The sequence below is a fragment of the Opisthorchis viverrini genome (genome assembly GCF_000715545.1).
Source record: "Opisthorchis viverrini unplaced genomic scaffold opera_v5_197, whole genome shotgun sequence".
In the NCBI taxonomy this organism is placed as follows: Eukaryota; Metazoa; Platyhelminthes; class Trematoda; order Opisthorchiida; family Opisthorchiidae; genus Opisthorchis; species Opisthorchis viverrini.
The window spans coordinates 487,502-502,687 of NW_008751854.1; the positions used below are offsets into that span (position 1 = coordinate 487,502).

The 15,186-nt window shown below is 43.6% G+C and overlaps 1 protein-coding gene across 1 annotated transcript; it reads right to left on the reverse strand.

Moving 5' to 3' along the window:
- Positions 1-1,527: 1,527 nt before the first annotated feature.
- Positions 1,528-14,632, reverse strand: T265_08018 (hypothetical protein; the record flags this gene model as incomplete). Its single annotated transcript, XM_009173705.1, has 4 exons — positions 1,528-1,693; positions 9,442-9,614; positions 12,576-12,672; positions 14,477-14,632. 4 exons carry the CDS (start codon positions 14,630-14,632, stop codon positions 1,610-1,612), a joined length of 510 nt encoding a protein of 169 aa, XP_009171969.1.
- Positions 14,633-15,186: the final 554 nt, after the last annotated feature.

A 15,186-nucleotide genomic window follows, 5' to 3' on the forward strand; every position in this document is an offset into this window, starting at 1 on the left:
CTCAAATACTCGAGAGGACTGAAAGTGAACAGGGGTTCTAGCTGTCCCCGAGTAGACGGCAGTTCCCCTCGAATTCATCTCTACAACCTAATAATGGCGTTGCATCAGTTTCATCTGGTCCGGAAGGATTGTCACAGCTGCTATGGACGACCATCCAAACCAGGCAATATGTCTTCCTATAGTGACTTCAGATGTTTTGCGCCTTTAAAATCAGGACAAAAGTTGACCGAAACCGAGTCACTGGATTAAAATGTGATGAGAAGAAATCATGACCAATTTTTTCCAGGAAGGCTTGAAACGAGCGGAAATGTAACTAGTGCCCCTTTGGTTAAGTATGCCACGGCTGTTTCCACATCTAGGCGGGTATCCAGGTAGTGTCCACAAAGCACGTATTCATGTAAACGTGCGACTGTACAAACAAAATTGTCTTAATCGGGATCTACTAATCCATTTCTCCCATCGGATACGGTTCTTTCTCTACTGGCTGCGATGTGCTCAAGTTGGTTTCAGTAAATTTTGTGGTTTGACGATGTTTTCTGTACCTCTGCGAGGACGCCTTCGCTTGTCGACCCTTTTGTACAGCGAAATCTTGATTCCACTAGTGTTTTGTTCTAAGTGCCTGTGGAAGAGATGTTTTGAGCGCCGGCATCAATCCCTTAGACCTCTTCTATGGAAGGTCAGTCAAAGCTGCGCAATTGTCTGCTGGCTTTGTTGAACACCTGTGTAGGCCCACACTGCCGCGCGTCCATAACCAACCATAGGGTTGTGTCACCGAGATCGATCACAGAACGGTTACAACGAAACCGCTGGTCTCAGTGTACAACACAACCCACCTGAGCTAATTAAATTTCCCCCCGTCATTCGTGTAAAATATCTAACACCATTAGTTAATTGGATTTCACCTTCGTGGTCTTTTTCGTCTCCGAAATCGATATATTACTGTCAGATAACGAACAGTGTGTGATCACTGATTACCAAGCTTACTGCTTAGAAATGCTTGAGATGACATTCGAATGTGGTTTTCTAGACCCTGAGTGTCTTGGACTGCTTGTTGTGTGACGCAAGTGACATGGCCTGCATGTTTCTCCGGTGTAACATATCGCCATTCCTTCTTCAGCTAGACCAACGCGCGTCTGATGCGATGCACCTGCGACAAAGCATTTGAGCACTTCTACGGCGTATAAACCTGTGAATAACCAACTTACTTTTAAGCAGCGCTTACCAAACGTAAAACGCGAAGGACCAATTAGCTCTGCAAACCCTAATTAAACGGAAACCAAGATACCACCGAATTACTCCAGAAATAAACTTAACCCAAAACTAGTCCTTGAAAGGCATGTCCATCATGCATACCCCTCTGAGAAAGGTCGGATTCACCCACTGAGAGCGATCCTGTTAGCTTTTTGTTGGTTTAACTGGTCACATTGGCCGTACTCACTCATAGGGCTGAATAACCCAAGTCTTGCCAGCAGAAAATACATAAGAAGCAAGAAACTTCTGAGTTCACATGTATAATTACAAAACTGTATTGCGTCATAGATATTGTAAATTATCGGTAGCATGATTGTACCCTTAGCAAACCGAAGTTCCACAGAGGTCATCTGACACGTCAAGAGTAGCGTAATTGAAAATTCAGCAAGGAATGTGTGAGCCAGTTGGAATAGTACAGACGTGCGAATGGGTGTATCAAATACTGAAACAAAAGAATGGAGTTCCACTTAATTTGGACTAGTTTGACCACAATTGATAGTTATGTTTATAAAAATTACCAAGCTGGTTTTAAGTTCCGGTTTCCTTTTCTACGAATAAGTGGGACTGAATGCGTGTGATCAAACTGCTTCCTCAAACTCTTTTGAGGAAGCGCTTCATTTGATTAGGTAATGCTAGATGCATGGAGTCTTTCCTGTTGCGAGAAAAAGCCCGAAAAAGCACGAGACTATCTGATTCCTGAGTGCCTGGCTTACTTTCCAGTAGGACACAGCGCCATGGAAGTGCAAAATATCTTTGACCCAGAATTCACGGCCGAATATGATTTCAAAGAGTTTGTCATATTGTTTGCATCAATCGCTCACGTTAATGGACTACTTTTGACTGGAACCTAATCAGTTCATACATAAGCCGTAGCTACACACAATACTGTTGGTTGGAGCTGTTTACCGTTGACAAACGGGCTCAGTGTTACACAGATAGTAAAGGGACGAAACCAGTCTCCGGTTGTTACGTAGGAATATGTCTTTGTGGTAACTTATGTGGTTCTTATCCAAGTTTGGCTAAGTAAAAAAAACTACTGCATGTACTAGCTTAGATGACGATGGCTGACTACCGTGATGCAGTTTCATCATGTTGCACTAAATCTGTTTGAATCGCAGGATCTCTGAATATTCAGGCCTCAGTCCGAGCAAAATAAAAAAGTATCACCACACCCGCACAAATGATAATGAAAAACCCGGATATAAATGAAATTTCGTTGCTTCAACGCAGAAAGCGATACGGTGCTTTGTTTATCCACATATGAAGGGGAAATATTCCAACTACGCCGAATTTTTCTCGTGAAGAGGGTTGTGCTTGGTTTGATCACTTTAGCACATATTTTGGGAGTAAGCGGTAATGTGGCAGAAATGTGTGCACTGCCAGTGGTAAGTCGCAGACACGAGATGGAGAACTCAGTAAAACGGAACTATAGAAGCTGTGCCAAATATATGGTCTGGTTTGAATGTTGTCGTGTGAAGTTAAAAGATCAGTGTCTCCTCACAATATATTCCATTAGTGCAGCCCGATCGGAGGACTTTGTGTCCGAATGGACAGCCAGCTATATTTGCTTGTCTCGATTGATATTATGGGCTGGCGTTCGACTCGACTACCACTAGCTATGTTTCTGAGAAGATCAGTCCAGAATATACTACAGTATTTTTATTGTGATTTGTATTTATAAGGGTTTTCCCATCACTAACTGATGTGACGGCCCTCCTCCGGAGCACTTTTTCTGCCTATTCCATAACAAGGCAGGTGAACCAAAGTAATGGTGTCTGGGAAATAAGATAACTGTTCAAACAAAAGTGAGGTGAATACAGCTTCTACGACTCACAACTGTTTACCTCATCAACCTCTGTACCGCTTTGGGAATTTCATGTAAGGCATGCTGATATCATTAAATCAAATTGCTGGGTTGACTCAGTGTCCCGACATAAAACTGCCATTTTGACGTGGTGGTCAAGCTTGAGTGCCGCTGTGATCCAGCGGGCTACACTGGCTGTTGTAACCATGCCAAGAAGGCCAAAGGGGAGCAATCAGGTCAAGAGCGATGAGAGGTGTCACGAACTCAACTCTTTCAAATTTCTCACTCCGTGTGTCCGGTGATCTAGAATCGATGACTCATGGAATATATAATGTGGGAGTTGCACTCAGCCCCAGAGCTGGGAGCGTTTTGATTGATTGGATCCCAGTAAACAGTCGTCCCTGCACTGTTCGGTTATTCAGCTCAATCAAGCTCAATGCCTCTGGATATCAAAAAACGGTGTCTGTTTGTAGTGTAGGCGTATATGTTAACGGACTGTATTTTTTGACGCTGAGAAATATCGAGGGTTATCTGATGCTCATTCGTCGAGAAAGGAGCAATGACCTTGTGATGATTCTGGGTGATGTGAATGTCCAAGTCGGTCGTGTGAGCTCCTTGGAATCACATCTAAACGGTTGTGTTGGTCATCAACTGTTCCTGGCCCGTGCAAAATTTTAGCACAAACGTTCGCTTTGCGTAACCTGAAATCCACGAAATGCAAACCAACCGTTTGTTCAGTTGGATCAGGTGACCATCAGCACACCAGTGGCGGGCCGAAATTCAACACTACCGCTAGTTCTGGGGCATTTAGCTTGATTCCGATCACGCCATGGGGTGTGCACGCCTCAGAGACTGTTCCCCTTCAGGCCTTTGCAAGTCAGCCAGTCCAACATCTTCGAAGAACTACCACAGCTCAACAGTACCGGTCCGAGCTAGCTAAACAGAAAGCATGAGGGCTGAGATACTGCCAGGTTGCCAGGTGAGAGGCAACAACTCTCTACAACAAGCCATTGTTGTACTGGTGGAAGGTTGCGGCCACATAATCTTCATCCATATCCTGGTCAATGCACCAAATGAAAGGAAGAAGACCTTTTTGGTGATGTCATTCATTAGCAAACACCAACTAAGCACTGACAACCTATCGGAAAAGAAAGTAAACTTCTCATGCACATAGTTTTTAAACACTGAACATTCTCACCCGTCCTCTTAGACTTTCATGGCTATTCACTGACTACTACACAATAGTAAATGAACACTGCAGAGCAGCTTCACAGGTTTTGTAACAAACTTCACCATCCCGTAGACGCGGGGCGGGGCTTCGATACGACCGTAGACTACGCGGATGCCTCATCAATAGCATACGCTGTTAAACTGAAAGTCAGCACTTAGGTGAAGCATGACAAACGGCTTTCAGTGCTGCTTGTCCGATCTCTCCGTTGCAATCAAATAACCTCTGGATGTCGTCCATATCACTGGTTCTGATTGATTCCAGGTGATCCTTACCAGCAGGCAACGGCACACAAATCCCTCAAACGCCAAATAGTAAAGAGCCTGAGGAAAGCCTAGGGGCTTTGGTGGACAGTGAAAGCTCGGGAGTTGAAGGAGACTTTTTTACGGGAAATATCCGTCCCCCCGATCAGCTGGCGCGACCGACTGGCCCTAGAATGCAATGGTCAGTGGAACGATAAATGAAAATGCGGCTCGTTAATTCACTCGCAAAAACATCTATTGAAAAGATGTGCCGAACACTTCGAAGAGCGTTTCAGCTGGCCTCCTGCAACACAGCCTGTGGAGATAATTCATACGAGCGAATAGAATGTACACTTCAATCTCCCAGCGAAAGAAGAATTGAAGAACGAAATATCCATATCGAACGTGAGAAGCCTCCAGGGCCGCACGGTCTGTATCCAACCCCCTTCAAATAAGGCTGAAAATCCCCGACGCCTTCCCTGACGAAGCGGACTGGTGTGATATGGAATGAAAAGCAAGTGACTACAGAGCGTTTCACATAGACATTCCTGTCTTCAAAAATGGTCCGCGGACGCTGTGTGAAAACCACCTTGGCATCAACCTGGTAGCTGGGTTGTCCAAGGGGCTCTCTCCGGGTCTATTCTTCGGAGGTTGACTGAACACAGGGAGAAACAGGTCGGTGAAAACCAAGCAATGTTGCGTACGGCAAGAAGATGCAGTGATAGCATTTTGACTCTTCTAAAGATTCTGGAACAATGACACTGTTTCCATCAACCAACAAAGGTTGTGTCCCTTGGTCTGAAAGCTGTCTTTGATACTGTGGACCGTCAGGCACTTCGGCAGTTTCACTGAAGCAGCGGTGTCCTCCATAGATTATTGAAACTCCTTAAGGCTCTGTGCTCCAACTTCCGCGGACGTGTGAAAATCTACGGCAAGCCCTTAACTGAGTTCACCACATCAAGTGATATCAGACACGGCTGTCCTCTTTCACCTTCTCCCTTCAGCTTCGTCATTGATACGATTATGGCAGACTCAATGCCAGCCTCTAATGCCTTTGAAGTCGAGGTGCGCTGGGACATCCGCTCACAGTAATCGAGTATGCAGACGGCGTAGATCTTCTCGGATCTGACTGCGTCATAATGCAAATAATATGAAACAGTCAAACTGATTCCTCACGGTTTAAGATGTGCTTCACACCTACAAAGTGCTGCTGCACGACTGGGTGGATTCGAACCCTAAGCTCATTCTTGAGGATGAGCCAACTGAGGTAGTAGACAAACTTGTCTATCTGAGCAGTTATATCATTCCTGATGATCTCGCAAAGGATGATGTTTTCCACAGGATTAGCAAGGTCAGATCGGCTTTGGTGAATATGCATAACCTGTGGCTTCCGCGTGACAGCTTATCCTTCATGGGTTCAGTTTACAATGCCGTGGTGCGCTGTATATTATTATGCGAGTGAGAAACCTGGCCGCTTCGCGCTGAGGACGTGAAAAGACTTTCAGTTTTCGACCGTCAATGTCCGGAATACCAGATCAGTAATGCTGAAGTACGTCGAATGGTCAACCGGAGAGGTAACTCTCCCACGATAGATTAATTGATCACACGGCTTGGTCCCGTGCCAAGATGCCTCTTTGCACAACCACACAAAGGGGAGAAATGAGCCAGTGGAGGTTAAACAATGACTTAGCGGCAAAGTATGAAACCCACTACAGCAAACTCAGCTGAGCTGGTCATTGCCATCTACCTGGATGGGGATCCATCAATGTTTAGAGACGTTGTCCGACATGCAGGACTCGCACCACCAATGACTCGTGCATCCATACTATTGCCTTCAATGCATAGCTCTCCTCCCAATTTCTCCAATTAAAATTCCACTGACAGCTCTGTCTTTACGCATCAGTTATATCAGCTACTGTCTCCAGTACATAGCCATCTACTGCACCTCCCAAAGTTATCTGTCAACGAAACTGCAGCAGCCACAACCACCGTACGCTGTTCTTACAGCTAGTTGTGATGATTCGGTACAGTACAGTCCCCTTTTTCGTCATTTTTTTTTATCGTAGCGCTCAACCATCCTGTGACTGAACCGTGAGGACCAGTTATTCTGGCCGGTATGTAAATCTGTTCATATTTGTTCCACACTTAGAATCAGAATTCTCACAATTGTTGAGAGTATCGATATTAGCTTAAGCTTTACTCCCGGTTTCTAAGCCAAGTGGAATTTCACCGCTGGTGAGATGGCTGGTCATTAGGGGAAGAAAGGACAAATGGTTATCAAACACAATGTAGCTGCAAGCTCAGCTAAGCAGTCAATTTTTTGGATACACAATCAACAATCACAATGGAATGCTTTCATATCAGCAGTGTTCTTGCTTATCGAATCAGGTCACTACAAAGTCCATACCAGCTGTGCATTGCGGTGCGCCCAAGATTTATCACAACCTAAGGGCCTTCCGAGATCCCGCGATTAATGCTGGATCTACCGTTCACCCAACATCTGGGGAAAATTCTCAGGCGAGAGAATTTGGAGGCATTTCCACTATACTAGTCGATGGACTTGATCTGTTGCTAAGTCCTCAGCACACATACCCCGTGTCGCTCACCCGATCAATAAGCTTGATGGAGACAACTGGATTGGAAGAGTGAAATCATGCATGAAAAATCAGTTTACTGTGCTCGACATCTGCACAACATTCCTATGTATGTTTTGCAGTTGGCTCACAGTTCACAGCTGTAGCTGATGATCGTAGCACACAGGTTTTATCTGTTTGGCCTTTGGTGAATAATGCCTCTTCAAAAAGGCGTAGCGGAATGCGATGAATGCATAGTGATAATATGGTCGATATACTCTCGAACAGAACTGAATGCTATCAGTTCTGCATGAATCAAGGCATGGAGCAGCCTAAACGAGTTTGGTAGACCATTTCTAGGTGACTGTATGAAGAATGATGTCTATGTGGTTACCAGACGGGGTTATCCAAAGCGCGAATGATGTCCGATAAAAACTACACCGGTGGTAATTTCTACTTTTTCTGTACGCCACCGATCCACCCATAATTTCATGGAATAAAAGCTTCATAAACTCATTTAGAGGAGCATTTTTTACCTCAACGACCCAACTGGATAATTTGTCTGGTGGCTTGACTCTGACAGCTGTTTTCTTCAAGATATTCACCCATACGTTGTGTAATTGTGCTCCATCTTTTCCACATAAGGCCTCAATAGGTACTATATTTTGGCTATTTGGGACAAGTATATGAGGATAGTTTCTGCCAGCCTTCGGAAAGACAAATGTAATGCGTCCGTTTGACTTAGTTCACTTGATATTTCTTTCGGTTTTTAGTATTTGCAAAAAGATACCCATAGGCCGCATGATGCCGATAGCAAGTTTGTAAAATGGGCTAAAACATCATCATAATCATCTTTGGTGCCAAATAGTGCATAATTTCCGTGTTACAGTACGTCGGGTCGCCAAATTGAATCTTCTGGATAATGCCATCGGTCATTTCAACTATTGTTTTCTCATCGCGCCTCAAAGCTGCAGATGATTGAGCCGGACTCCGTTAACACACAGACAAACAGTACCTGGCTGAGTCATTGGGTGGTAAAATGTACTTTGTATTTTGTGACAAATGTTCACATGACATTCAGAGACAGTGATACCTAGCTTGACGGATGTTCATCCACCGGTTTTGAGCCGATGACGCCGGTAAAATATAGATATATTTTCCCGCATAGTATAAATGTACAGTAAACTTGATTTGTTTGACTAACTACTATACATGTTGGTGATTTGGTATACCGCCTGGGTAGTATTTTAGAGGTACTCGTTATCTGGTGCGACACTGTTGCAGTAAGTCTTTCGTGTAAAGGTCCAATGAGATGCATCTCAAGAAGTGTCCCCAATATCGCTCTGAACTGCGACAAGTCGGCTTATGCATGCCATGTTATGAGCTGCGCGTGGGTATTTCTAGGCGAAATTATTCTTAATGTTCGGTGTTCAACCACATCTCGCAGTGATGTTGATCCCTCTCCTGCGTTTATCAATTTACGGTCATTCTTCTTATGTCAAATTTTACTCGAGCAGCTTTGATTTCAGAGTATTTCATCAGTATACCCTTCTTTTTCATGAGTTATGAGTTGATGTTCTCTGGGCAAAGGATAAATCGAAAAGACCACCAAAGACAGCCTACTTTGAGCCCATATAGTTGGTTTAGAATAAGCTACAGCTTTCCGCGTCATATTATCGCCCATAACTGATGCCTGGATAGATAACACAATGACGCTGTACTAAATGATATGGGTAAACCAGACAGATGCCACATCTGTAGTCGGAAGATTTCCGTTGTTTTCCGTTTGGACGAAGTAAGAAACCGAACAGAAACTCCAATATCCATACACAGTGTCTGGTAAAGAGCCACCGGGCAATTTTGTTGAACTCCTGACCACTTTCTGTTGGAGTGTGATAACAGGATGAGCAAAGTTGGCTTCATGCGTGTGTCCGAGTTCAAAACAATCCACCCGTAATATAAATAACCTATGACAGCTAGACGAATCGAATCCATTCGACACAAGGCACGCTGTTGTACAGCATTCCATCAGCCTCAAGCATTAAGGGACGCAGCGCAGTAATGCAACTTGCTCAAAAGTACCAGATCGAAGAGCAAGTGATTGATAGGGACGTTTGTTTTTCTTTTCAGATCCAACGTACCTTCCTGTGCCACATCTTCAACTTAAGCCCACCGGATTAACTGGAGGAGTATGTTGTTCCAAGGGGTCTGGGTTCCATTTATTCAAACAATAACACTCGTGTTAACCTAAATGACTGTTTTTTCAAACTTTCGCCAGGAAGCCTTTCACTCAAATCAGTAATAAGTGTCGCATAAAAAAAACAACACTTCACATTAGCCTACCTTCTGTAACGGATTCTTCACTCTGGAACTGACCGTCAATCTAATTTTGCTCTGTCTTTCTCCCAGTTGATCCACATCAGCTTCGACATGTGTGCCTATCCAGTTCTCGACGTCGTAGGCGAAATTGCGTTTCCCATCCGCTTTTACCACATGTACGTCTTGGTCGATAGTTCCTGTAGTAATGTATGTAACGGCCGTTGTTAACTGTGAGTTTACGAAAGCACCTCATCAAACATATGCATTTGACGGTCAAGCGAAATAAATAGGTCTTTTCCAAAAAACGCAAGTACCGATTTCAGACATTTAACATACGGTTTGCCGTTCCTTGAACCAGAACTGATAGATGATACGACGCAAATGGCATTGGGCTTGTTACTGCGCCCTAGTTACTGGGATCAATTAACTTTTAAGTTGATAAAGATGAACAAAGGGTAAAATAACTCGAAGCACGGCACTCTTCGGATTTTTCCTACAAGCCTTTACAGGGGTTGGCCTTCACGTGCACGAGACACGCATTTAGTACATTGGACACAGAAACGAGAGTACGGTACCATTGTGTAACACCGCCCATCGTAAAAAGTTGTTCTCTTCACTTACCGTGACACTTGACTCTCCATCGGTGAATTGCAGAAGAGTACGGATAACATTCTCTACCGACTATCGTTCCGGTTCGAGGTAGACAAGATATGTCGTTCAGAGCTAAACGAACTTGATACGGTTGAGCTCGTGACATCCAATGTTACCACGCTTTTTATCCAGGAGCAGCCTTCTCTAAACGTTGTGTCAAGTGATCTGATATAATCAGCATTCTGATCAGCGTAACTTTCCATTTGTTTCCATAACTTTGGTAGTGAAATCGGACCACTGGTATTCTGCTGTATAACCGCCATATCCGCTGTCTAGATGAAACTACGCACCCATATAGAACACCCTATCAGTTTGTGTAACGGATAATCTGGGAAGTCCAAAAGTACTAGGACATGCATATACAGAATTCGGCTGAATTAATACATATTAACTATAACTGGCTGCCCTGCTGAAGCAAGATTAATCATTAATTTTCCCCTTTGGTCAGAAGGCAGAATTAAAAAGGCTACTTGTGTTAATGTGTCTGGATAATAAAGCGATCTTACAATATTTGGCATACTTTATCCACTATCTATTGGTGTCTTACCACTGCACTCGTCGGACGGCTGCAGACAAGCTCTTTGCGTTTTATTTCATCGACTCCCACACAGATTCGCCCCATTTTTCTCATCTCATAAATGGCTCAGTAAGTCAATAAACTAAATTGGATAAAAACGAATAATGGAGAATACTGGGGGAATCGACTGAATCTCTCGTTTCTAACAGTCCCCAACTGAGTGTGCTGCACAAGGGCCGCCTCATGTTTTAGTTGGTATGGTACTCGAGATATCACAGTATATTTCCTTAAAGGAACTTACTCATAAGCTTACTGACAACTCTTCGATAGCCCTTGACCAGTTACTGCCTTACTGGAACTCACCAGGTAGGTGCAGTTCCTGAGATTTCTTCAACACCATGTTCTACTTGAGCCCAAATTGAACAGACTTCGCCGAATGCATTCATTCGTATGTCAATTTAGTTTTCATGGGAGACCCAACTGAAGCTGTCATTTCTGACATTCTCTAACTGAATGTGCTTCAAAAAGCCCGCATCATGTCGGCGAAACCGGTCGTGAGCTGTCAAGGGATTTTCAGCAAACATGTGAGTAGTCTCTTTTATGAGAGAGATAACCAGTTCCTCTGATTTTCAACACAAAATTAAACTCTTCAAAACATCCTCTTGTACTCGGGAAAGCCGTATAATAGCTGAGGAGGTTTCTAGATAAATGAGTGCTCATTTCGACGAAGAACTCCAGGGAAACTTGTCGGACTGGAGAGTACAACCATTCAGAGAAATTTATCTCCCAGAACCGAACGAGAAATATGTGCAATCATTGACCGATGAAACAGTGTGAAATTACCCAGACAGCACGCAACGACCCGAGTTGAAACAATTGGGGAAAGTGCTCACCTGGAATGGTCATCCAATCTGTTTCTTACAGATCGTCCGATCAATAGCTCTCAGGTTGAGGGAAATAACATCCGCGTATACATCTATCTGTATCATTTAGCACTCCGAAGCAGACTCCGAGGCTGAACTAATACCATAGAAGCTACCGGAATATCTCCAGACAACTTGTTCAACAGCATATGTACGAGTGGCCTCTCGTTCTAAGCCGATACTGAGTACACAGTTCAGCGACAGTTTGCTACAATATACAGGCACATTTGTATTTTCGTCAGAGTGCTCGCCCGGGTCTTAATACGGTGATGGTACAATGAAACAGTGGTATGGTGTGATCCGTGAACACTCTTCCACTTTGATGAACCCGTGAAATCAGAAGACTCTACTCGAGCTCGACGGTAGTGCGTCTTATTTATTCTAACCAAGTTGTTACTGGTCTAGTCTTTCAAGATGGACACAGGCTGCTCATCAACCACCAGAATTTTACTCGAACACGGCTGTTCGCTTTCTCCGAGGCCATCTTCATCCAGTTGGCGAAGCCTAAACGCCATGCTCGAAAGCATTTCACACAGACATTGAAGGTAACCAAACAAGCAACGAATGAAAGGCGCACCAGGCTCTTCCCTGTTATAGAATATTGGACAGTGAATTTTCCAACTTAGACTTTTATACGATGGGGACTGTGCACTTACTACCAAAGAAAGCGCAATTTATATGTCACGGGGGACTAACAGTATAAAAAGTGCACGAAAACACCATACATCTACCTCCTCTATCAGGACGAGCAATGTATTTATTGGGCATCAACCTAGTTGGTCTAGTAGGTCGGACCGTGCAGTGATATAACAGCTCCATGAGTTCGATCACCAAGGGGGGTCACTAACTAAGTTGACAGCATATCACAGTTTCGATTCTATTCATAGAACATTCCATGGGTTCAGATAGGAAACCTGTTTCTTCAGTACAGTGTGTGGCAGCATTTATATGTTGCCTCCCACAACGACTTCACGACAATTGCAATCCTTGGATAGACCTGAAACCGTAAATCAACTGCTACGATAACGTATTTCACACAACCACAAATGGAACACTGACTGTCGTACCGAGAAATCCCCAATCTGTGGTGATGACGAAATGCTGTCCAACCTTGGGTTTGATTGGAATGTGCGAACCACCAACTGCCTGGACGGATATCATCCACTGTAACAAAAGAAATACTGATGATTTTGCATCAAAATTACGAGTAACATTACTGCAGATTCTTGAATGAGTATAGAAAGTGCAATTGTGTTGCGGCAGGATCATTTTTTGAAGATTGAGAGAATGTTATTCCAACTGTATGTAATTAGGAAACGTCATTAGTAAGCGCTTATTCCACTTGTATTCTAATCTATTTGTCTATTCTTTTTGATTATACTAATTAGCCTATACTTGTTGGCATTACCTTATTCGCTTGAATTAATGCTCACCCTGGGAAGGTTACCGGGTAATTGATGAAAAAGTACCTAGGTTCATGTAACGTCAGAACGTTGAGTAACTCGTAGCTGATCAAAGCGAAAATGTGGATCTCAACCTCTTTGGTACCGTTGGGATACAAACATTCACAGAATAGAGAGAAAGCCCCAGTTGGTTGCGTTCGCGTGTCGAATGATCTGCCAAACTGCGCGCTGTGAAAGTTAGTTAGAGTGAATCAAGAATCGATACCATGGCAACGCGCTAAACAAGTGGGGGTTCAATGCAATCTACTTGGATGCGACTATGGGCCGGTTGAAGGAGGGCACCAGGTGATTGGTCTCCCGGCGGTCATTTCGACAGCATTTAGCCAGGTGAGATCGCTAACCACGTAGAGCATACGAACGCAGGCACACATATAAATGAATAAAAAGTAGAATAATGAACTCGCTCGAGAGTCTAAGCTACCTTTTAGACAAGTCAATTTAACATGTTGCGATCTAACAACGGAATGTGAATGAAATGGACCAAGTGGTCTTTTGGTTAGCGGTTGAAAGTATTCTTTTCCGTTTAGCATACATGGTTTTTGAGCTTCTATTCAACTTGGCCTACTTACTGAAATGTGAAAACTCTATGGCGCTTGTACGGAAGCCTTGTTGATGAATATCAGTAAGGGTGGGGTTGAATGGATGAGACAGCAGTGAAACACCGATGGTGACATCACACGAAGTGAAAAATCTAGATTTGGATAGAAACTAAACAGGGATTGTAACACAGAATTGCCTTACTATAACAATTCCATGGTTGAAAATGTCTGTTTTCATACACACGATTTCTACAAACCTAGGATTATATACTTCAGAAAGCTCACTGATGACGTAAAATAGCAACCCTAGGATTGTTCATACCGAATGTCTGGCTCCATATTACAGAATTCGCGAGAAACATGCAAAGTTGGAATGCCTTTTCAAGCCATAACGACTTTTATTTCTTACGCTTTTTTCCTCTCAAGTTCGAGGACGATAAAGGCTATACTTCATATTCCTGAGTGGCGTGCCTGGAATACATATCTGGAAGCGCCAGAATAAGACACAGTGACTTAAATTAAGTTCTAGCAGCAAAACAGGGCCGTTGCAACCCAAACAAACTGCCGATGGAATTCCACCACAATTAAGCTGAGGTTCTTCTTAACAGTACTGATAACAGATGTATTTAATTACGTCTGACGAACCGCTATCGGAGTAATTTCGGAGATTGGTTTGTGGAAGCAGCTGTAATCAAAGTATGGAGAAAAAACCATGAAATGATGGCCAATACTTGTACCAGCTGATAACTAAGAAATCGAATGGATAAGTACCCAAATTTATGGTGTGGCTCAGCTTGATAATGGTTTAGAAAATTAACTTGATAATAGCATGTCATCAGATTCAGTTTTCAGATACCAGACAGTACACTGTACACCTCCAGGGGTGAAATAAAAAATGAAAAGGTGATGCAACAGCTTCAAAGCTGTTTGACAACTTTTTCTTGATAAAACGGCTCTAAAGCTTACTTGAGGGAAACTGGCGATGTCTGTCAGACGTTGGTAGCATTGGTCTGGAGTTAAGGCAATCACTGCCTCCCGACTGGCAAGTGATCCGTCCGAAGAAATAGACAACCGACTAAGCACAGCCACAGCCAGCACGAATATTGCCAGTAAAACTTTCATTAGTGTCAGAGTTGTGAACTATGCCCAACTGCCTCAACAAATCGACCGAGAACGAATGTCATATATCCCACATTTACCCGATTGGCTGGTTTGTAGGTCAAGTTGCATTTGACCAATCAAAAAAGGCTGAGTACTTGCAACGGAGTTGAGTATTTCCAGGCTGTCCATAGAACAATGTGACATGGGCGTTGAAGTTTCCCATTGTCTGCTCGTGCAAACATGTTGCCTTGGAGCGTCCTTCTAGTATGTGATATTAACGATATCGTTGGGGCTGTAAATAGTTCTGTGCATAAAGATCATTGGAATGTTGGGTTCTCACGTTAGAAACAAATGCTTACGACTACCTGACAAAAAGACATTTGCCTAGACGAGTAGCGCGGTATATACCTTGTTCTTTTGGCTAGAAATGTAGCGTGGGACTTTCGTACAACAGCATGATATACAGGTGTGTTGGGTTAACAAATTTTCTGCATGGACTTTGCTCGACATGAGCGCGTACGTACAACACAACTGGGAAATACACAGTGACGAGTTCAGTCAGAGCATGAATTTCT